The sequence below is a fragment of the Haliotis cracherodii genome, unplaced genomic scaffold (assembly GCF_022045235.1).
Source record: "Haliotis cracherodii isolate W230 unplaced genomic scaffold, xgHalCrac1.p SCAF_11, whole genome shotgun sequence".
Classification (NCBI taxonomy): domain Eukaryota; kingdom Metazoa; phylum Mollusca; class Gastropoda; order Lepetellida; family Haliotidae; genus Haliotis; species Haliotis cracherodii.
Window position 1 is genome coordinate 2,967,522 of NW_027266266.1, and position 20,477 is coordinate 2,987,998.

The 20,477-nt window shown below is 41.4% G+C and overlaps 1 protein-coding gene across 1 annotated transcript; it reads left to right on the plus strand.

Moving 5' to 3' along the window:
- The first annotated feature begins 894 nt into the window (after positions 1-894).
- Positions 895-18,195, plus strand: LOC139455231 (putative phospholipase B-like 2). The gene is made up of 11 exons (XM_071236776.1): positions 895-1,094; positions 5,563-5,824; positions 7,326-7,420; positions 9,163-9,386; positions 11,267-11,358; positions 12,441-12,601; positions 13,494-13,580; positions 14,413-14,484; positions 15,815-15,967; positions 16,678-16,837; positions 17,830-18,195. The coding sequence occupies exons 1-11, from the start codon at positions 895-897 to the stop codon at positions 18,037-18,039; spliced, it is 1,716 nt and encodes a 571-aa protein (XP_071092877.1). The 3' UTR covers positions 18,040-18,195.
- Positions 18,196-20,477: the final 2,282 nt, after the last annotated feature.

The window sequence follows — 20,477 nt, forward strand, 5'->3', positions numbered from 1 at the left end:
CTGTTTTGGAAAAATGAAATTATGCTCTATCAAGAGTTGTCTTTCTTTGATAATGATCTCAAACTGGACTGGCAAGCGAATGTTTGTCACAGACAGCCCATTCACTCTCAACAGTCAACGAAGGTCTTACCTGGAATTGTCTTGGGTCGGGAGCTTGTATGAAGTGGTAGAGTGATGCCATCTTCCCTCCGGTGGCCCGCAGGTGCTGTGCAGAGTTGTGTCCCTTCGCCATTCCAGAATCCAATGATCATGGGTTTGATTCCCAGACTTGAAAGTGAGCAACTAGAGGCTCACGTCCCTGTAGTCTCACGGCAAGGTGGCCATGCAGTCAGGATTATCATCGATGGGAAGAACTATTATTATTGTCATCGATAATAACTTTCATTGACTAGTGTGACAACTCATTAAAATCAGACCTAAGTCCTCGCTGTCACTAAACAAAGCTTGGTGGCAGCGAGAACTTAGGTCTGATTTTAATAAGATTGCTATTGTGACGAAATAAAGTTTAGATTTACTGGCAGTCAATAAACGTCTAACTACAAGGAGAAGAATTGAGTACGGGGAAGCTGTTCTGCATCTGGGTATTATTACGATGGTTGTACCTTTTCCATGAGGCTATTAGTCGCTGGGCAACATGTTTAGGAAAAATAATGTCGGAACTTTTTTTGCAATTTAGTTCAGGTACCTCAAAAATAACACTGCGACACAATTAATGGAGGAACTCAAAGTGTTGCCAGATTTGTAACGTCAATACAACGAAATCATATTCTTTAGCGCTTAACAACATAACAGTACATGTATCTATTCACTTGGCCAAGAACTGTTCCTGTGATGAGATATGTCTTGATAACATAGACACTATCTTTACAAAGTCACATGATCAAGACGAGTCACATGGCAGTCAAGATGGCGACCGCCGTGCATGTTGTGGTGTTGTCGGTGTTGTTGTCGGTGGTTGGAGGTGAAGAAGCCAATAAGGTCAACGTTCACGCCGTATATGATGAAACCAGTGGACGGTTCCAGATACGTGAGGGACGCGACACAAAGCATGCCCTGGCGTGGGCACAGTTCATCAACTCTGTCAATGAGACTGGGTTAGTTCACTTTAATTGCCAAGTATATTGTCCTGGACATTAAACATTGTGCTGAAATACGCGACGATATCATAAACTGGGAGGTTTTACCCTATAAATCAATTAATCACTTTTCTTTATGCCTTAATTAATGTTTGTGTCAAATTAATATTTTATTTATATATTTTATTTTTAATTAAGTACATAGTGTGTTAAAGTATATTTTCAAATTTGATAATGCGGGGTTTTTTCTCGCGCGCACTCACTCAATCATCTATCCTAATATTAATATTAATATATTAATATATTATTGGCTGAGAAAGTATTTATCATGATGCTGAATATGAAAAATATCAACTTTTAATCTTCTCAATTTATTTTTAAATCATACTGAAGTAATGTTGCACATGATCAATCATAATCTATGGAAATATGTATTATCATGGTGTCTGGAAGGGTTGGGTCGTTGCCATCAACCACCAGCTTGCCTAGCAGAGTCGTGATTTAATATTTACGTAGAGCCCTGAAGAAACTGAAATATTGCTGTGTAAGGCAACATTATTGTGAAGAGAAATATTGATTTATTAATATTGCTATGCCTTTTCCTTAAACCGTGTACACGTCTACTTCAAAGAGTGTCCCTGTCGGTATTACGTCAAGAAGCATGTGTACATTGTTATGGCAAGGATTAGTAAATATGATATGACAATGTCGCTGTGTTTAGTCTATATCCCTTCCGCTATGAAGTCGACCACGTGTTTGCGTGCCGGGCGAGTTATTGGAGGAAGTACGGCGAACTAGGACGTGTAGTACTTTAGCACATTAAAGATATTTTTCTCGTGTGACTGTGTCTCACTTTAAAATTTCTGAAAAAAGTTGTTTTCAAAAATTTTAAATATTTGTTTGAATAACAAACAGTTTGTCTAAAATGGGGTGAGATGCTATTATGAACAGCTATTTCTGAAGCAATATCCAGCAGGTTAAAGTAGCGTGACATTATTGTTCCCCTGTGTGACATGTAATTCTTGTCGTCATCAATGCAATTGTCATCAGTGTTTCAACCCTACACTCACTCACTCACTGAGCACCCAGGACTGACACCGATGTCGCTTGTGAGCACCCTGACATCGGCTCCCAAAGCGCAGCTGCATTGAAGTAATATTTCTGTGCTCGTCGGTATTCTTTACACGGTCAAATAATTCCTGCTGAATTCTTGTACATGGGCCTGTAGCCTTTATACCGAATGATAGGATATATATATATATATCATCCAAAACTGGCTCCCACAGGAGATATCGCTTGGATGAGATATAGAGGTTATCACGCGAGTGTGTTTGGGGATGGTAAATATCCTGCATTAGGAATTAACATTGTATTTAGCAATGAAATGTGATGAGTAGAATGAATGTGTAGAGTGTAGGTTACTGTAAGGGAGTATACAATTAAAGAATCCGATGTGGCATGGTACAAATAAGCTTTGTTAAATAGTCAAGTAACACTGTATGTAATTCATAAATCATTAGGCAGGTACATTGCTTGGAGAAGAAATACGTATACGAAATAAATGCGTCATGGATTGATGTCACGAGGGCACTCGCCTTTTGGATGTCTATGGTTTTGTTCATGACTTTTTGAATTAAATATGTTTTACCGTATTACACAAAGATGATTTGGCAAGTGTGTTTTCGTATGGTAAATATCGGTATATTTGGAATTCTACTCGTATTATTCAATCCTTTAGCGATCATAATACATATATTTTATTTTTAATAGATGATATTTACGACACGGAAGCACACTAGAGTAATAATCCCTTTATCCTATAATGTCATTCTTAAAATGACTGAAGTCTGAGCCATATTTTCCTTCCCAAAGTAACGTTAGATGTCGCGTAGGAATACAAGGCATAAGTGAACCGCCTCATTTATGATAAGTGCCAGCTGATTTGCGCCAATGTTTGTAAGCATTCGCGCATCAGGCATCGTATATCTATGGGACAAGAAGCAATATTTTGCGATCACATAAGCAACGCTTAACTATATGGAGCTCAGTCATAGTAGAACCTGATAGACGACCTCATTCACCTGATGTTGTATCGGATCGTGATACCAGATCGTATCTATATCGTATCAAAAGCACTTTCTATTTAAGAAATAAACGACCAGTGGGAGTTGTTTATTCCGAGTGGTTTGTTCTCCCTGCAGTGTTTTGTTGTACGATAAACAACGACCACGAGTTGTTTATGTCTTATATGAGATGTCAACATTATGTGCAGCCGTTTTAAGGATGATGATAAAATGTAAAGCTTTAAAATACTTATCCGTTTTTCAATATTGATGACTCCCTCAAGAGAATCCGACTTCGGAAATGTTGGACAAGTCCATTTTATGCACAGGTGGGTATTTCCCGCATATTCTCATATCCTCATGTTGATTACATGAACCATTTCTCCCAAAAGCGATTGTCATACCTCTCCCGCTTTTGGATGCAACCGTTCGGCCATCGCGTTTATCTGCGTTGCTAAGCTACCTCTATGGGGTACAACTCACCAGACACTCCCCTCTCAAAAATAACGTCGTCCAATATACGACGTCATCAAGTTGCGAGCGCATGTTCGAATCTCCAGAAATGAGTGAGTGTGTATGGTTTTATGCCGCTTTTAGCAATATTCCAGCAATATCTCTGCGGGGGACACCAGAAATGGGCTCCACACATTGTACCCATCCAGAAATGACGTCATGATAGAACAATGTTTTATCGTGAAATAAACCACGCTTCGTTCTTCTTTGTTCTTTGCGATTTATCGCGTAGCCATGATAAATACATACATGTGTAGACGAAATATGTCTCTATTTGGTTACTGAAACAACATAGGGCATAAAAGAATCTTGTGCCTTTAACATTTAAATTGAAATTAAGATCAATATTTCTCAAAGACTCACATTTTTAAGTCACCTTGACAATTTGCATACCATATAAGCAGGAAGCAGGACATGATTCCCCATAGCCATATATTCACTAAATACAACTATTCGTCCTATATCCGACCGTTCCCTGTAGCCATATAGTCACTAAATACAACTATTCGTCATATATCCGCCCGTTACCTATAGCCATATAGTCACTAAATACAACTATTCGTCATATATCCGCCCGTTACCTATATAGCCATATAGTCACTAGATACAACTATTCGTCATATATCCGCCCGTTACCTATATAGCCATATAGTCACTAAATACAACTATTCGTCATATATCCGCCCGTTCCCTATAGCCATATAGTCACTAAATACAACTATTCGTCATATATCCGCCCGTTCGCTATAGCCATATAGTCACTAAATGTAACTATTCGTCATATATCCGCCCGTTCCCTATAGCCATATAGTCACTAAATGTAACTATTCGTCATATATCCGCCCGTTCCCTATAGCCATATAGTCACTAAATACAACTATTCGTCATATATCCGTCCGTTCCCTATAACCATATAGTCACTAAATACAACTATTCGTCATATATCCGTCAGTTCCCTATATAGCCATATAGTCACTAAATACAACTATTCGTCATATATCCGTCCGTTCCCTATAGCCATATAGTCACTAAATACTATTCGTCATATATCCGTCCGTTACCTATAGCCATATAGTCACTAAATACAACTATTCGTCATATATCCGCCCGTTCCCTATATAGCCATATAGTCACTAAATACAACTATTCGTCATATATCCGCCCGTTCCCTATAGCCATATAGTCACTAAATACAACTATTCGTCATATATCCGCCCGTTCGCTATAGCCATATAGTCACTAAATGTAACTATTCGTCATATATCCGCCCGTTACCTATAGCCATATAGTCACTAAATGTAACTATTCGTCATATATCCGCCCGTTCCCTATAGCCATATAGTCACTAAATACAACTATTCGTCATATATCCGTCCGTTCCCTATAACCATATAGTCACTAAATACAACTATTCGTCATATATCCGTCAGTTCCCTATATAGCCATATAGTCACTAAATACAACTATTCGTCATATATCCGTCCGTTCCCTATAGCCATATAGTCACTAAATACTATTCGTCATATATCCGTCCGTTCCCTATAGCCATATAGTCACTAAATACAACTATTCGTCATATATCCGCCCGTTCCCTATATAGCCATATAGTCACTAAATACAACTATTCGTCATATATCCGTCCGTTCCCTATAGCCATATAGTCACTAAATGTAACTATTCGTCATAATTCCGACCGGTCCCTATAGCCATATAGTCACTAGATACAACTATTCGTCATATATCCGTCACGTTCCCTATAGCCATATAGTCACTAAATGTAACTATTCGTCATAATTCCGACCGGTCCCTACAGCCACATGTTCACTAAATGCGACTATTCGTTATTCCCGATTATTCACTATATTCTTCATATTCTTCATATTCCATACTTTGATGTTCTACTATCACAGCTGGGGTTATCTTGAAGTCGGCACGCTGTATCATGAATACCATGCCAAGTACAACGATTCCATGTTGGCCTACGCTGCCGGCTTGGTGGAGGGCTACGTCACACGTGACCTCATCACCATGCACTGGGAGAACACCATGGCCGGCTACTGCGATGAACCCTACTCCGCCTACTGCCGGCGTCTGCGCGACTTCCTCGAGACCAACTTAAACTGGATTCGAACCTCAATCAAGAACAACCCCGATGACACCTACTGGCATCAGGTAAGTGAGTGAGTGAATGTCGTTGAACGCCGCAGCCAGTTCCAGGTGTGACGTTTCGTGATGTTTAACACCGCAGTCAGTGATATACAAGTTACACCACATAAGTAATCAAACCGGACCAGACAAACACAGCGATGAATATTATATAAATAAAAGCCAAAACAACCTTTCCATATTCCCAAGAAATATCTTTCAATAACAGAGTCGATTGCACGATTCCGACTATATCCAGGGCATGTGTGTATCAAATAGTAATGACACCTGGTGTTCACGAACAAGATGAGCGTACCCTGCCCCACCTGTGGCACCAGACACAAACACATGCAAAGGCAAGTCAATGGTTCACCTGAAATAAACACAGGAACATTTGGTATACAAGTCAAAACAGGGAATTGTATCGAACATCGATTTTGTCTCTGATGCGTCAAATTTGGAAATGTCTTCCACATGTCTAACATAAAACTGTTTGAAAGCTGTACTGAGGCCTTGAATGTTGTAACCTTGATCAAACAACTTCTGAGCAAGAGCTGTATGATGCACTTTGAAATCCCCGTAGAAAGAACATGCTTTATTGTATCTTAAAAGTTGTGAAATGTAGACACCAAAGGCTGGAGCTGCTGGAATATTGCTTGACATGATGGGGAAGTTGACCATTGGAAAGTTGAAGCCATCCCTCTTGTCATGTCTTGTGGAGAGTGTTTCGTCATTCCGAATCTTTATGCATTCTTGATGGTTATTGCACCTTATTAGATCATCGATATGAAGCTTAAGTAATACTTCTTGGCCAAATTACCTTGTTAAGACTTTGCTAATACGAGCAGAAATTCTGATTCTATACATGAAGAAACAGATCAGCGAATAGGTGAGCGCAAGAGTGAGTTAGTATTGTTTTACACAGCTTTAAGCAATATTCTAGCTTTTTACCATGGCGGGAATTCCAGCAAGTTCCTCACGGGGGCCACATTTTGACATTACATCAAGTAGATATATGCGTTTCCTTGAAATTGTATGTTATTTTCCCAATATAATTCCAGGGTGATTTTGAGATGGGTTCCTCGATACCCCGACATACCCACTTGACAGGAAACGTTTGTAGTTTAAATTGTGGTAACGCGGAGTTTTGAAAGATTACCGTTTCCCACTGCATCCTTGTTCTGCGCAGACTGGTGATCAGCCTACTGGTGGCACGCGATCCTGTGAATAACGCATATTTCACACATCAGGTAAAGTGGCGGATAGTAGTTGGATGGGTAAACGTGCTCGGCAAGCTGAACTCCTGAGGGTATACAGGTTGCACTTCTGTGTGGTATCCAAACCCAAGGAAGCTGAGACTAATTATGAAGGCACGCTCATTCACTGACATTAAAATGGCAAGTGGCTGTAACCATGAACGGCTCCTGTGTGATACACGACTGTATGGGGAGGAATCGTGCGGTAAAAAAAAATAAATATCACTAGCGGAATAAGCCGAGTGTTCACGAGTGTATTTTCTGTGTCCCAGGTGGAGATGTTCTACACCCAGCTGCGGGGGATGTCCGACGGCTACAACAATGACCCTCAGAGGCCATCGCTGGACATAGATCCATTCGGGTTGTAGTAAGTACAGCAACAATCTCATTCAAATTAGATCTTTTAATCCGATACGATACCTCTCTGCGTGCAGATCTTAAAACACCCCCAGAGAAAGTCATGTCAGATGAACTTTCGAATCCGTCAATCAGCGTCAACGCTTCATAATTATGATACGAGTGAACAAAGCATTTAAAGCAGCACATCTGATTTCTGCATCTCGCAAACTAAGTAAATCGGCAAGTTCCACATGTAAGTAATAAAGGTCACGTCAGTATGTTGTATATAACGGAGTATCATTGAAGGGATGTTTCTGTTCTGTGTGAGTTTTCCTTTCTTACAATCGACTTTACCTTATCGATGTGGTTTAGAATGCTGATATCGATGCGTTTTAGAATGCTGATATCTGATTGGCTAAAGAACCCACGCATCCTGCAATTTGATTGAGTGGTCAAAGGTCGTTCAGGGTTCACTACAGGTACAGGGTTGTTCATTGCCACTTATGTGACGTCACAGAGTTGTCATTATCCACTGCCTCGTTACAAATAAATTGTTTTGTGGACTGTTGTTATGGTCAATGTCCCAAAACGCTCAATGGGTTTACAGAGCATATACTCGAGTTGTCAAATCTACATACAGGTCTTGGTTCACAAAAGGGAAAACAGAAGTTGTCACCAACACAGCACATTTTGTTTGTTTGTTTGTTGTTTAACGCCGCACTCAGCAATAGTCCAGCTATATCGAAATGCCTCTCAAAGAAGTTATATAACGGCGGTCTGTGAATAATCGAGTCTGGACCAGACAGTCCAGTGACTGACATTATGAACATCGATTCACGCAATTAGAATACGATGACATGCATCAATCAAGTCAGCGAGCCTGACCACCCGATCCCGTTAGCCGCATCTTACGACTAGAATACGTTATAACGGGGTTGATATTGCAATTAAGCCGCATCAGACTTTGTGAGTAGAATTTATATATGGATAGAGGGAGGTGAAGAAGTCTGGTGGTTAAAGCGTTCGCTCGTCTTGCCGAAGACCGGGGTTCGATTCCTCACATGGGTACTATGTGTGAAGCCCATTTCTGGTGTCCCCCGGCGTGATATTGCAGGGACATTGTATAAGTGGTGTAAGACTACACTCGCTCACTCATCTGGATAGACAGATGGGACTGTTTGATGGGACGCACATCTTCCCGAGGCAAGAGTGTCGAGAAGCCTATATCAAAGCCTAGAGACTAGAGTCTTTGTTAGGCTAGAGGACACGCTGAAGATGAGAAGAGAAGAGAAGATGGGGGACGCCATGCTTTGTACACGTACATGTGCATCTTATCGACATAACCACGTATTGGTTGCTGATTTCACGTCCTAATTCATAAACAAGCGATTATGGCAATAGTACATTAACGAAACATATTTTATGATATTATTTGAAATGAAATGACATGATATTAAATGGTTTATTTGTAGGAAATACCCCAATTTGAATATCACAACAATATATTTTTTATTTTGCCTGCTTCTTTTCTCACTGACTAATACAAAGCTATAATATAAAACCTCAACGCCAGAGAGTAACCAGTCTCAATTATCCACCTAAACTGATTCCTTTTGGCCTAAATGGCAAAATAGTGGGTGCAACGTAAATGAATGGATCACTGAAAACCTGTGAGGAGATGAGGTATCTCGAACAACAGAAGACGTTAATGATGGCAAAATAGTTTGATTTACAATGTCTTGTTGGTATAGTTTCCTCTCCCGCGTCCAGCATGTTCCAGATCAGCGACGACGTGGAAGACCTGGAGATAGCGCTTCACAAACCCGGCGTCAAGGTCGACCAGCCACGACGTGGTCACTGTTCCGCCATCGTCAAGCTCAACCCCGAGTTCAAGGACGTCTTCGTCTCCCACAACACGTGGTCCCACTACAAAACCATGGTGCGCATGCTCAAGAGATACACCCTTCAGTACAGTCTGACTGACGCCATGCAGGGTAAGATGTGTAAGAGATACACCCTACAGTACAGTCTGACTGACTCCATGCAGGGTAAGATGTGTAAGAGATACACCCTTCAGTACAGTCTGACTGACGTCATGCAGGGTAAGATGTGTAAGAGATACACCCTTCAGTACAGTCTGACTGACTCCATGCAGGGTAAGATGTGTAAGAGATACACCCTACAGTACAGTCTGACTGACTCCATGCAGGGTAAGATGTGTAAGAGATACACCCTACAGTACAGTCTGACTGACGTCATGCAGGGTAAGATGTGTAAGAGATACACCCTTCAGTACAGTCTGACTGACTCCATGCAGGGTAAGATGTGTAAGAGATACACCCTTAAGTACAGTCTGACTGACTCCATGCAGGGTAAGATGTGTAAGAGATACACCCTACAGTACAGTCTGACTGACGCCATGCAAGGTAAGATGTGTAAGAGATACACCCTTAAGTACAGTCTGACTGACGCCATGCAGGGTAAGATGTGTAAGAGATACACCCTACAGTACAGTCTGACTGACGTCATGCAGGGTAAGATGTGTAAGAGATACACCCTACAGTACAGTCTGACTGACGTCATGCAAGGTAGGCTGTAGGTCAATGGAGTTGGTAATATATCATTTATTTATGGAGTTGGTAATATATCATTTATTACAAATACAAAATGTATTGTGGAAGCCATTGGTGATAATAATACATATTCGAGCTCGAGCGAATATATTAAAATTGCGATCCGGAAACGCACGACGGTTATAATGTTTTTATTATATGAACTGCTGAGGTCATTTCACTCATTTAGAACTGTGATGATCCGGGTTAGAATAGGACTTCAGCAACCCAATTGCGTAGATCGATGCTCATGATATCAATCACTTGACTGTCTGAACCAGACTCGATTATTTACAGACCGCCGATATATAGCTGGGATATTGCTGAGTGCGGCGTTAAACAACAAAACACTCACTGACGTCACTTAAGAAACTGTATGAATACACTGTTACCTCAGCTACAAAGTGCCAAATAATTTACTGCTGTGTTTTGTTGACGGGAACACATACACCTCGGGAAACCCCTATCCGTACTTGTTTGGGATGTTAAGCAGTAGTGTATTGAGAAAGTATACATTGCATCTTCGTATAAAGCTTGATAAAAGTAGTTCCTCATGTGCATATTTATCGGATCATGATACGTTTATCAGATTGGTTATATCCCTCGATAACACTGTCCATGAAAAAAATACAGATATCAGTACACGTGCCTCAACCAATGAAACTATATACAGTCGTGGGATTTTCGAGGGTTAGGAGGAAGACAGTTCTCTGACGTGACTGCAACTGTACATGTTGTTAGGGCTTCACCAAAACGGTAAACGCATAGTGGGATATCACGAATATAGGGATATTACGAATAGTTTGATATTACGAATATTCGGATAAGTCGCATAGTGTGCTGTTACCAATTGTCGGAAATTACGAAGAGTGGAACATTACGAATAGTTGGGTGTGACGAATAGTTGGATATTACGAATAGTCGGGTGTGACGATTAGTGGGATACTACGTATATTCGGATATGACGAATAGTGGGGAGTGCCGAATAGTGAGGTATAACGAACTGTCTGGTGTGCCGAATAGTAACGTTTTGATAACGTTTGTAAATTTTTGGTCAAGTCTAAATTTCAAGTGTATACATTCTTTGGTCAGCAGTTTATAAAAAAACCGTGTCAAAACATGTGACGTAATTCCGACGGGGACCCTGAGGAATCAATTGCAGGTATTTCTTTCCACATTAAGCTGACGTGCCGTGAACGACATCTCAAAGTGGTCTTTAACTCAACTCACTCACTCACTCCTCTACCTCCTTGTGTCTTCAGGTATGCTACCCATGGGCAGCGTTTCCACGCTCTCCTCCTACCCCGGCTACCTGGTCTCCTCCGACGACTTCTACGTGCTCTCCTCCTTGATGGTAGGCGAACATTACGTTAAACCTATTCAGGGACGGTGGGATAGCCCAATGGTTAAAGTGTTTGCTCATCTGCTATCAAGCCGGGTTCGAACTCTTTCGTGTTTACAATGTTTCAACCAATTTCTTGTGCCCCCAGCCTTGATATTGTTAAAATCATTGTATAGCCATACTTACCGATTTATTTGTATGTATATTCATACTTGTTTATTTTAAAGTAAATCTTGTTCAGCGCATTTTTAGAACCAATCCAGGCAAAACACATGGATGAAGCACAGAAATGGGCTTTGGGCATAAAACCCAACAGGGTCAAACCTGGTCCTCCAGCGTGTTGGGCCAACACTTAATTAAAATCGCAAGGCTTCCCCACAGCCAGTTAGACATGGATGATGATATTTTTACTTCAGTTGCATTTATATCATAGTTAATTAATCCCAAAATGAGGCTTCCAGTATCACGCTATGTTCAGGGTCATGGGTTTACTACACGTGAGTCCCAACTGTGCAGACTGAGAAGAATCCATTGTGACGTTTTTTTGGTCACGTGTTACTTTTGTCATCCAGCCTCGATGTATCATTCGATGGCTTCCTTTAAACGCCTTACCGACAGTGTGGAAGATTGTAGGGTTGCCTATAGAGGTTCGGGAGTGTGCGACTCAGCCAAAGATGCGGGTTCGAGTCCCTATAATATATATATAACACAAGCTGCCTGTGAGGCGCTATAAGGTTAACAGTCACATTACCTACCGGGTACCCCTTCACTGCTGGGTTAACAGAGGCACACCACATGTGTAACATGTGCTTCTGTGTGGGTCAGGAACGAAGCTCAAGTCAACATCTGGCGAATTTGGTCACACATTCAAAACCAACGTAACTGAACTTCGCCTGATTGTGACCTGGTGCTGTGCACAGGACCCCACGCCAAACATGCCAAATCGTAACCCATTTTCGAGTCACTTCCGTAAAAATGCTGAATATTGTCAAGAAGAACGTAAACCGAAAGTAATAGACTATCCTGAAATAAAAATATCATAAAATCGAAAGACGGTGTTGTGTTGTCGATTGCATCATGTTTGTTGACTTCAGGTCTCCATGGAAACAACCATCCCCAACAACAACCCCGCCCTGTACCAGCACACGAAGCCCGAGGGGTGCGTGTTGGAGCCCGTGAGGGTGTGGGCGGCCAACAGACTTGCCACGACGGGACAGGAGTGGGTGCTCAACTTCACCCGCTACAACAGCGGCACGTGAGTCCACTACACAACGGGAGCACCCGTAGCCCAGTAGTCCAAGCGCTGCAATTCGGTGTACAGAGTTGCCTCTCCTCGGGCGTTTCAGAAACCCATGATCATGAGGTCGAAAGCAAGATACAGTTTGATTACGATTATGGATGTTATGTGTAGATTCAAAAACTGAAACAATGTGTTAACCCATAAATCTGGACGTAAAAGCACGGACCCAGTTGTCTGAAGCGCCGCAATTCGCTGTGCGGAGCTACGTCCGGGAAGACATCATGATCATGGGTTCGAACCCTCGATTGAATTTGGTTATGTTTTCAGGTTCTCCAGCACCAGACCCGTATTTGTGGGTTTCCCCAACATGGCTTTTTACTTGTCATCGTGCGCCGTTGGTGAAGAGCGTTGTTCATAATATCAACCACTGGTTTTATACACGATTTACGTGTCACCCTGATGTAGCTGGAATACTGCTGATTGTGGCGTAAGAGCAAATAATTCATTGCATTTATCAGTCGATCGACCAGTGGTCAATGACAAGACTTTCACATCGTTGGCATAAATGAGTGAGTGAGTATGATTTTACGCAGCTTTTAGCAGTATTCCAGCAATATCACAGCGGGGTGTTGGCATAAAGTGCGACTCTTGTAGAAACTAATAGTGGGAAATGTATGCGATATCTGCCCGGATACAATTGGTTCAGACAGGTGATTAGTAAATCCCAGATGTGAGTTTTCACTTTATCGCCCAGTTGTAGTATTATTATCACTAATGGAGACTTTGAAGAGCGTATATTTGACAGTTTACTTGAGTTATCTCCCTTTGTCTTATGTTTGAAACATCACAAAATGGGGTCTCTTTTAGATGTTTTTGTTTTTCAACTTGTTTTAACTGTGTGTTACAGCTACAACAACCAGTGGATGGTTGTGGACCAAAAATTAGTCCAAGAAACTATACCCCCGGGGGTACTGACGATCGTAGAACAGATGCCGTAAGTACTCACCCTGTGTGCAGTGGCTACAGGAACTGTAGGAGATTCAACAGCGTATTGTACGCAGGGTCAATAACTTATTGTAGCATTCCTCCATGTGAGGATGATGATACCTGACTGATCCACATGATCTTGATAAAATACTATCTATCCCACCTTGGAGGGAAATAAACATCTCAGCGGGGGAATAAAGCTCTTATGCCCCTCCACGAGCAAGTCAGGCTGCACGTGGATTTTTGAGAGGCAGAATAAATCCTTTATACCCCGCTTCCAAGCAAAAAGCCACACGCTTTTTCCGAGTCAACGGAAGACACGTCACATCGCGTAAGCTAACCTCAGCTCAATCTATCAATTTTGAATTTATTTGAATTCTTTTAAGTCATATTAAAATATGGCGGTACGATAGATTCGTTGTAGCAGGAACACTCGGGGTACATGGGATCTTTATGCGTCCCTCGTTAGGTTTTATAGCACTTGTCTCCTGTTCGTGGCTCCGCCTCGTTGGTGGGATGGGATAATTGTGAAGCCCATTTATGACGTGTCCATAATGTTTTAGCGTGACGTTTGTTAAAACCATCCTCACTCATACAACCTAAAATGAATGGAATGAATTCAAGCAGAGACCATGAAATAATATAATTACAGATATTGTCTCTGAATCAAGTTGACGAATGAAGGTCAATGCTAAAACGAAGCCGTTCTGATTTGGGTAAAGTCCTCTTTTTGTGTCCCACATTACACACACAGTAATCTCCGGAGCCGAAAGTATGTGCAGAATCTCTGAAATGTCAATTTAATAATGTGTTATCTGTTAATAACTGTTTAATTTCAGGGGCTACGTTGAATATGCAGATGTGACTGACGTCTTAACGAAAAACACCTACTGGGCCAGCTATAACATTGCGTAAGGCCAAAAAGAAATATGACTGTTTCCGGTTTCTCGACTGACCCTCATCTGAAGCCAGCGATAATAAATCTCTTTGCTTGTTTTTTTCTGGTGTGCACCATCGCTTATATCACAATCTCGGTGCTGTCCGTATTTTAATACCACGGGTAAATGTGTAGATAAACACGTTATTTCAGAAAGAGGAACCTGTCGATCCTGTGCTTTGTAAGTAAGTGTCATAAAGTACTTGAATGAATGCTGTTCAATAATAATAAGAACAGTAAGGCTATTCGTCTATTGCCCATGCTGTGTACATGTCGTGGGGTGTAATTTCGTTTGTCTGCCATTTCGTTTCCGGTTCAACAATTCGGAGCACCCGATTCCTACTTTTTAATGTAACCTCGTGCTGTCCGTATGACATTGTGCCATGTTAGCCTTGCATTTGCGATGAAATTAAAATCATTAAAATCAGTTCTTAGTTTTGGCTACCGCCAAACAAAGATCTGAGGACATCCCATTACGGATCACGTCAGAACGACCTTTAGCGAATTTTGACCGACCAATGAAATGACTGACAAGAAATCGACATTAGCCAATCAGAAGGAAGCTTGCTCGAGCTTTACGACACCATTTTCAAACTGGCGACTACTCTTCGAAACATATCTTGACGTATTCTCGATTAAAAAAATTAAAACTGATAAGAAAAACTTTCTGAAATGGCTTATAGATGGCCTAGATTGTATGGATATGATTATAAAACCCGTATCTGTCGTTCAGAATACCCCGTGTTAAATATTTCGTGGTTGCATGATTAGAAAACACATTCCGACTGTCACTTTCATGATTTGGTAAGCGACGCTCTGATTGATTGGATGAAAGGTCGTTCTGACGTGACCCCTAATGGGATGTCCTCAGATCTTTGTTTAGCATAGCGAGAACTAAGATCTAATTTTAATGGGATTGATGATAACGGACTGTCATTAAATGGTCTTGAATGACTTCTGGTGACTTCCATGTCTTCTTGTCAGTTAGTGTATGCAATTTATGACACGGCCACAGTTAAGTAGATACATGAAACCTCATACGTTATTGAGGATTTCTCTGTACTTGTGCTTAGCGTGAAATGTAGTTTAAAATATCAGGCAAATTAAAAAATAACTGAACTTAAATTTAAATAATTGATTTAAATCAATTCATATGTTTTAGTTTGCTTGTAGCATAGCGTTGTTTGAGGTGCTGAGCAGGCGCATTGGTTACTTGTAGGTCTTTGGTGCGTGTGGAGATCGTAACTATGGTAACTATTCGTTGAACTCGAAATAATAATTTTGTGGCCTAATGTTTTTTGCAGATATTTCCCTAAGATATTCAACATGAGCGGCCAACAACAGTTTGTCGACAAGTATGGGGACTACTTCACGCACGACATGTGCCGCCGTGCTCAGATATTCCGCCGCGATCACCACAACGTCAAGGACAAAGAGACGCTGTATCAATTAATGAGGTACCGCATCAATCGTTCTCCAGGATGATATTCTGTCTGACTGCACGACGCACCATTCCTGATCCAATATCTATACTTTTTGTTTTGGAAAACAAGCTCATTGGACTAGATACAAAACTGGACTACTATGTTAGAGTTGTTAACACATCACCAAGTTAGTTATATTGTTGAAATACCTGTACAGTGAGTGAGTGAGCGAGTATGGTTTTACGCCGCTTTTATCAATATTCCAGCAATATTACGATGGGGGACACCAGAAATGGGCTTCACACATTGTACCCATGTGTAGAATCGAACATGGCCACCGCCCAAAAATACCTTTACAATTAGTGTACACCGTCACCCTTAAGATGAAAGTGTGGCAACCCCAGTACCCCAACCCCAGCCCCAACCCCACCACACACACCCATCTCCCCCTACGCGTTTTGTCATAGCAGTGAATGAGTGAGTGGTTACATTTCAGTTCTTCTGCGTCAGATACATATTGGAGGAAAGGACAGATTTCAGACGTTCACCACAACCACGTTTATATGATAGATCAAGGATCATAATTAGTCGGTCATTCTTACCCTTAAAATGCCTATCCTGACATAACTAAGGGACACAACTCTGCGCAGCTAATTTGCGGCATGATTACCCCTGATTGCCCCTGACCTTTGTCATTCGGGTGAGGCCAGGTAGACGTAATTATAACGTTTTGCCATTTTCAGGTACAACGACTTCCAACACGACCCCCTGTCTAAGTGCAACTGCACCCCTGGGTACAGCGCCGACCTCGCCATCGCGGCTCGCGACGACCTGAACGACGAATCAGGGACCTACCTCTACGACGACCTGGGATACGCTTTGGAGGGAGCTATAGACGTGAAGGTCAGATTCAGAATCATGAGTGAGGGAGCATAACTAGTTGTTGTTACTATTAAAGGAGAGCTGTATCTGTGGAGTCGTGGTGGTGTTGTTTGTTTGTTGTTTTCGCCGAACCCAGCAATATTACGGCGGTCGAGTATGGACCAGACAATCCAGTGATTGACATCTTGAGCATCAATCCACGCAATTGGGATACGATGACATGCATCAACCAAGTCAGAGAGTCTGACCACCCGATCCCGTTAGTCGCCTCTTACCACAAGCATTGTCGCCTTTTACGGCAAGCATGGGTTGCTGAAGACTTATTCTACCCCGGATCTTCACAGGTATGTAATTAGGGCCTGTGTGAAACTGTAATTATGGTCATCATTAACTGTTGGTTTGACATGCACGATCAAATCTAAGATTGCAGAGTAAACAACGAAATCAAAATTGATACGAGTGTGAAAAGGCCAGCGCTTAGTTCCCCTTTAACTGTTGTGTGGCGTGTAGCCTCCTCTATATATACAGGGGTCGCATTTAGGTAAACCTACACTGACCTTTGAGCCATTCCCGTGGTTCTCGCGATCTCAAATTACCTGCCCTTGATTTTCATTCGCCAATTTGATTTGCTACGCTACTCAGTCTAAGGAACCAATCAGGATGCTAGTTACAATACAACCTCGATGTTGTGGTATCAGTGACCACATACCGATATATCTGGCGATATCAACAACATGGCGTTAAGTCCCATTGACTGCGATAGTTTGCCAGAAATTCAACATTGAAATACTGACTGACACGTATAAGAAAGCCCTCAGAAATGTTTTTGATGGAAAGGGTGTCTTCATGTCCATTAAATTTGGCGGTGGCTTAGGTTCCTAGGCCATACGAGTTACCTCCTTACCCATTTCTTTAATTTCCTTATCTCGACGTTTCATTGGTCGGTTTGTAACTCGCATTCTGATTGGTCCGTTAAGGATTAGATGTACAGTATATTTTTCTCACTGTTACAGATGGTAGAGACATGGGAGATGCAGTGGCTGTTGTTTGATGCCATCTCGGGGCCCACGTCTGACCAGCAACCGCCGTTCCAGTGGTCAAAGGTCAAGGACGCAGACGAGTACCCCCACTTCGGACAGCCAGACATATTCAACTTTAAACCAGTGTCATTTAACGGAACACTTATACCTCCTACCACGCCCGCTTGGTACCGAGAAACATGACATACAGTCAAACCTCGTTAATCCGGACGGTATCGTTCAGTGAAATCGTCCGGATTAACAAATGTCCAGATTAATGAATCATGTTACTATATATTTTGATCTTCACAGATGTCCCTAACATAACAGGTGCCCGGATAAATGAAATTTCAATGTATTCGTGTTACTAAACAAGATTTTTTATTTATATTTTCTAGCTCAAGTTTCAAAATCTATTGGATACCTCAAAATTAACATGCCTTTTGACATAAAATCCTTGCGCATGAAACATTCGATCGCTAGCCTATCAATATCAGAACCACAGATTTTCAAACATGATGAAATCAATTTCAGAACACACGATCAAGTGAAACAGACACTTAACACTCTGTGCCACACAATCATCGGTCACGAAAATAAGTTGTCAGACTCTCTCGTGTCGTACAATGCCGAGTCGTCTTCAGCTCCACACTGCGGTACTCAGCCATACTTCAGGATGGTTCCGTTGGCAATGATTGTACTAGCAGGGTCATTTCCACCCGTAAATCATCACGTTAATGGTGAACATTGATTCACCTCTCAAATGTAAATAACGCTGTCATTGCGAACAACTATTTGGACAGCCATGGACAGAGTATTCCTTTTGAAAAACGATGTCTTTTTGAAACCATTATTTTGAACTAGTCAAGTAAATAACAAGTAATTCATCTTGAACGTCTTTACGTTTGGCACTGCCTGTGACCCCTTTTCTGGGTAGCTGGCATATTTGCCCTTGTGTTAGTAAGCTTACAAGAGAACACATGTTTTACACTCTTGTGGTAGAATGAACATATTTCGTATTTATACATTGAAAACCTCGCGCTAAAGCTTTCGGGTCCAAATTAATATTGGAGGTATCTAATCTATGGTTAGATGACCTCAAATTTCGAAACAAAGTAAGTTTACCTTCTAATTTGAGGATGGGTGTTTCGTTTAGTTTGTCAGTAAGATGTCAGATGTTATCAATTTTTACCTTAAACAGTCAAACTCCAGCAACGAAACAATCATGTTAATCTCTCATGTACGCAGTTGTTATTGTTAATCCTCCACCTACTATATATATTTTGTACCATGTTTATTAATTCTGCCTTGCTTGACAACGGTATTAGGATTTTTTTCCGAAACGTCGCCATTACAGTAAAATAAAGTAGTTATCCATAAATTGTCTACTTTGTCATCCTTCAACTTCTAAGAAATCTAAAACAATTCAATTTTGAAATATTGGTTACGGAAAGAGTGAGTGATAGAGTTTGGTTTAACGCCACTTTTAGCAATATTCCAGCAATATCACGGCAGGGGACACCAGAAATGAGCTTCACACATTGTACCCATGTCGGGATTCGAACCCGGGCCTTCGGCGTGACGCGAACGCTTTAACCAGTAGGCTACCCCAACGCCCCGGTTACGGAAAGAAGCGAATGTGCATATATATGTAGGAAACTGTCGACTGTCACTGCCTGGATCCTGTAATTAAAGTACTTTACTCTCACGTTGAAACTGGGCTACTGTCTATTGGCTACACAGAATGCATAACGTAGAACACATGACGATATTTAACTGGTGCAGTGTTTTAACCAGTTTCCCATTGAGTGTTTCTGTTGAAGTTATGTCACAAATTGCAGGCTTTATGTGACGCAAATACTTGTTTTTTATGGATCCGAAAAAATCATTGACTGAGTATGAATGTGATTAGAAAATGTGATTACAGGACTTATATCTCACAATAAACCTATGTTCTCCATATCTGAACTTTGTTCAAAGTCCGCCATTACACTCTGGTCATAGACGCTGTGTTGGAAAACAAAATGATGCTCCGTGAAGAGTTGTCGTTCTTTGATTATGACGTCAAACTGGAACAAGGAGTGAGTGTTTGTCTCTGACAGATTGAGTCAGTGATCTGGCTTGGAATTCTTTCCGAGGCAAGGGAGTTAACTGACTATACAAGTCGAGTTTCCACCCTTGCCGAACTTGGCTGCAATTATGGAGTCATTTTGTGGCTGGACTAACGAGCCTATGCATAGCCCAATTAAAATCGCGTTACGAAATCGACATCCGGCTCGCCAACTGCCGTGCAGATTTCGGTCGATTGCAGAATTTGTAAAGCATGTGTACCACCAACTCGGCGTCAACAGATATTTTCCAAATCTGTAAATGTTTCTTACGTGCTTACGGTGCTCACGTGATTTGATGCACTTCGCGAAGTAAGACCCGTTTTATTACAAAATAGATCTTGATTATCGATATGATCGTCTTGACTAGGCAAGAAAATGTTTGAAGAAAATGCAAGTGATATCAGAGGTAGAATCTGATTGGTCAATAGGAGGGACATAGAAGAGACATAACTTATAATAGCCACTGGTGGCGCTACGATCAAGTCTGGCCACTCCAGCCTAGTCCGGCAAGGTTGGAAACTGGACTTTTAC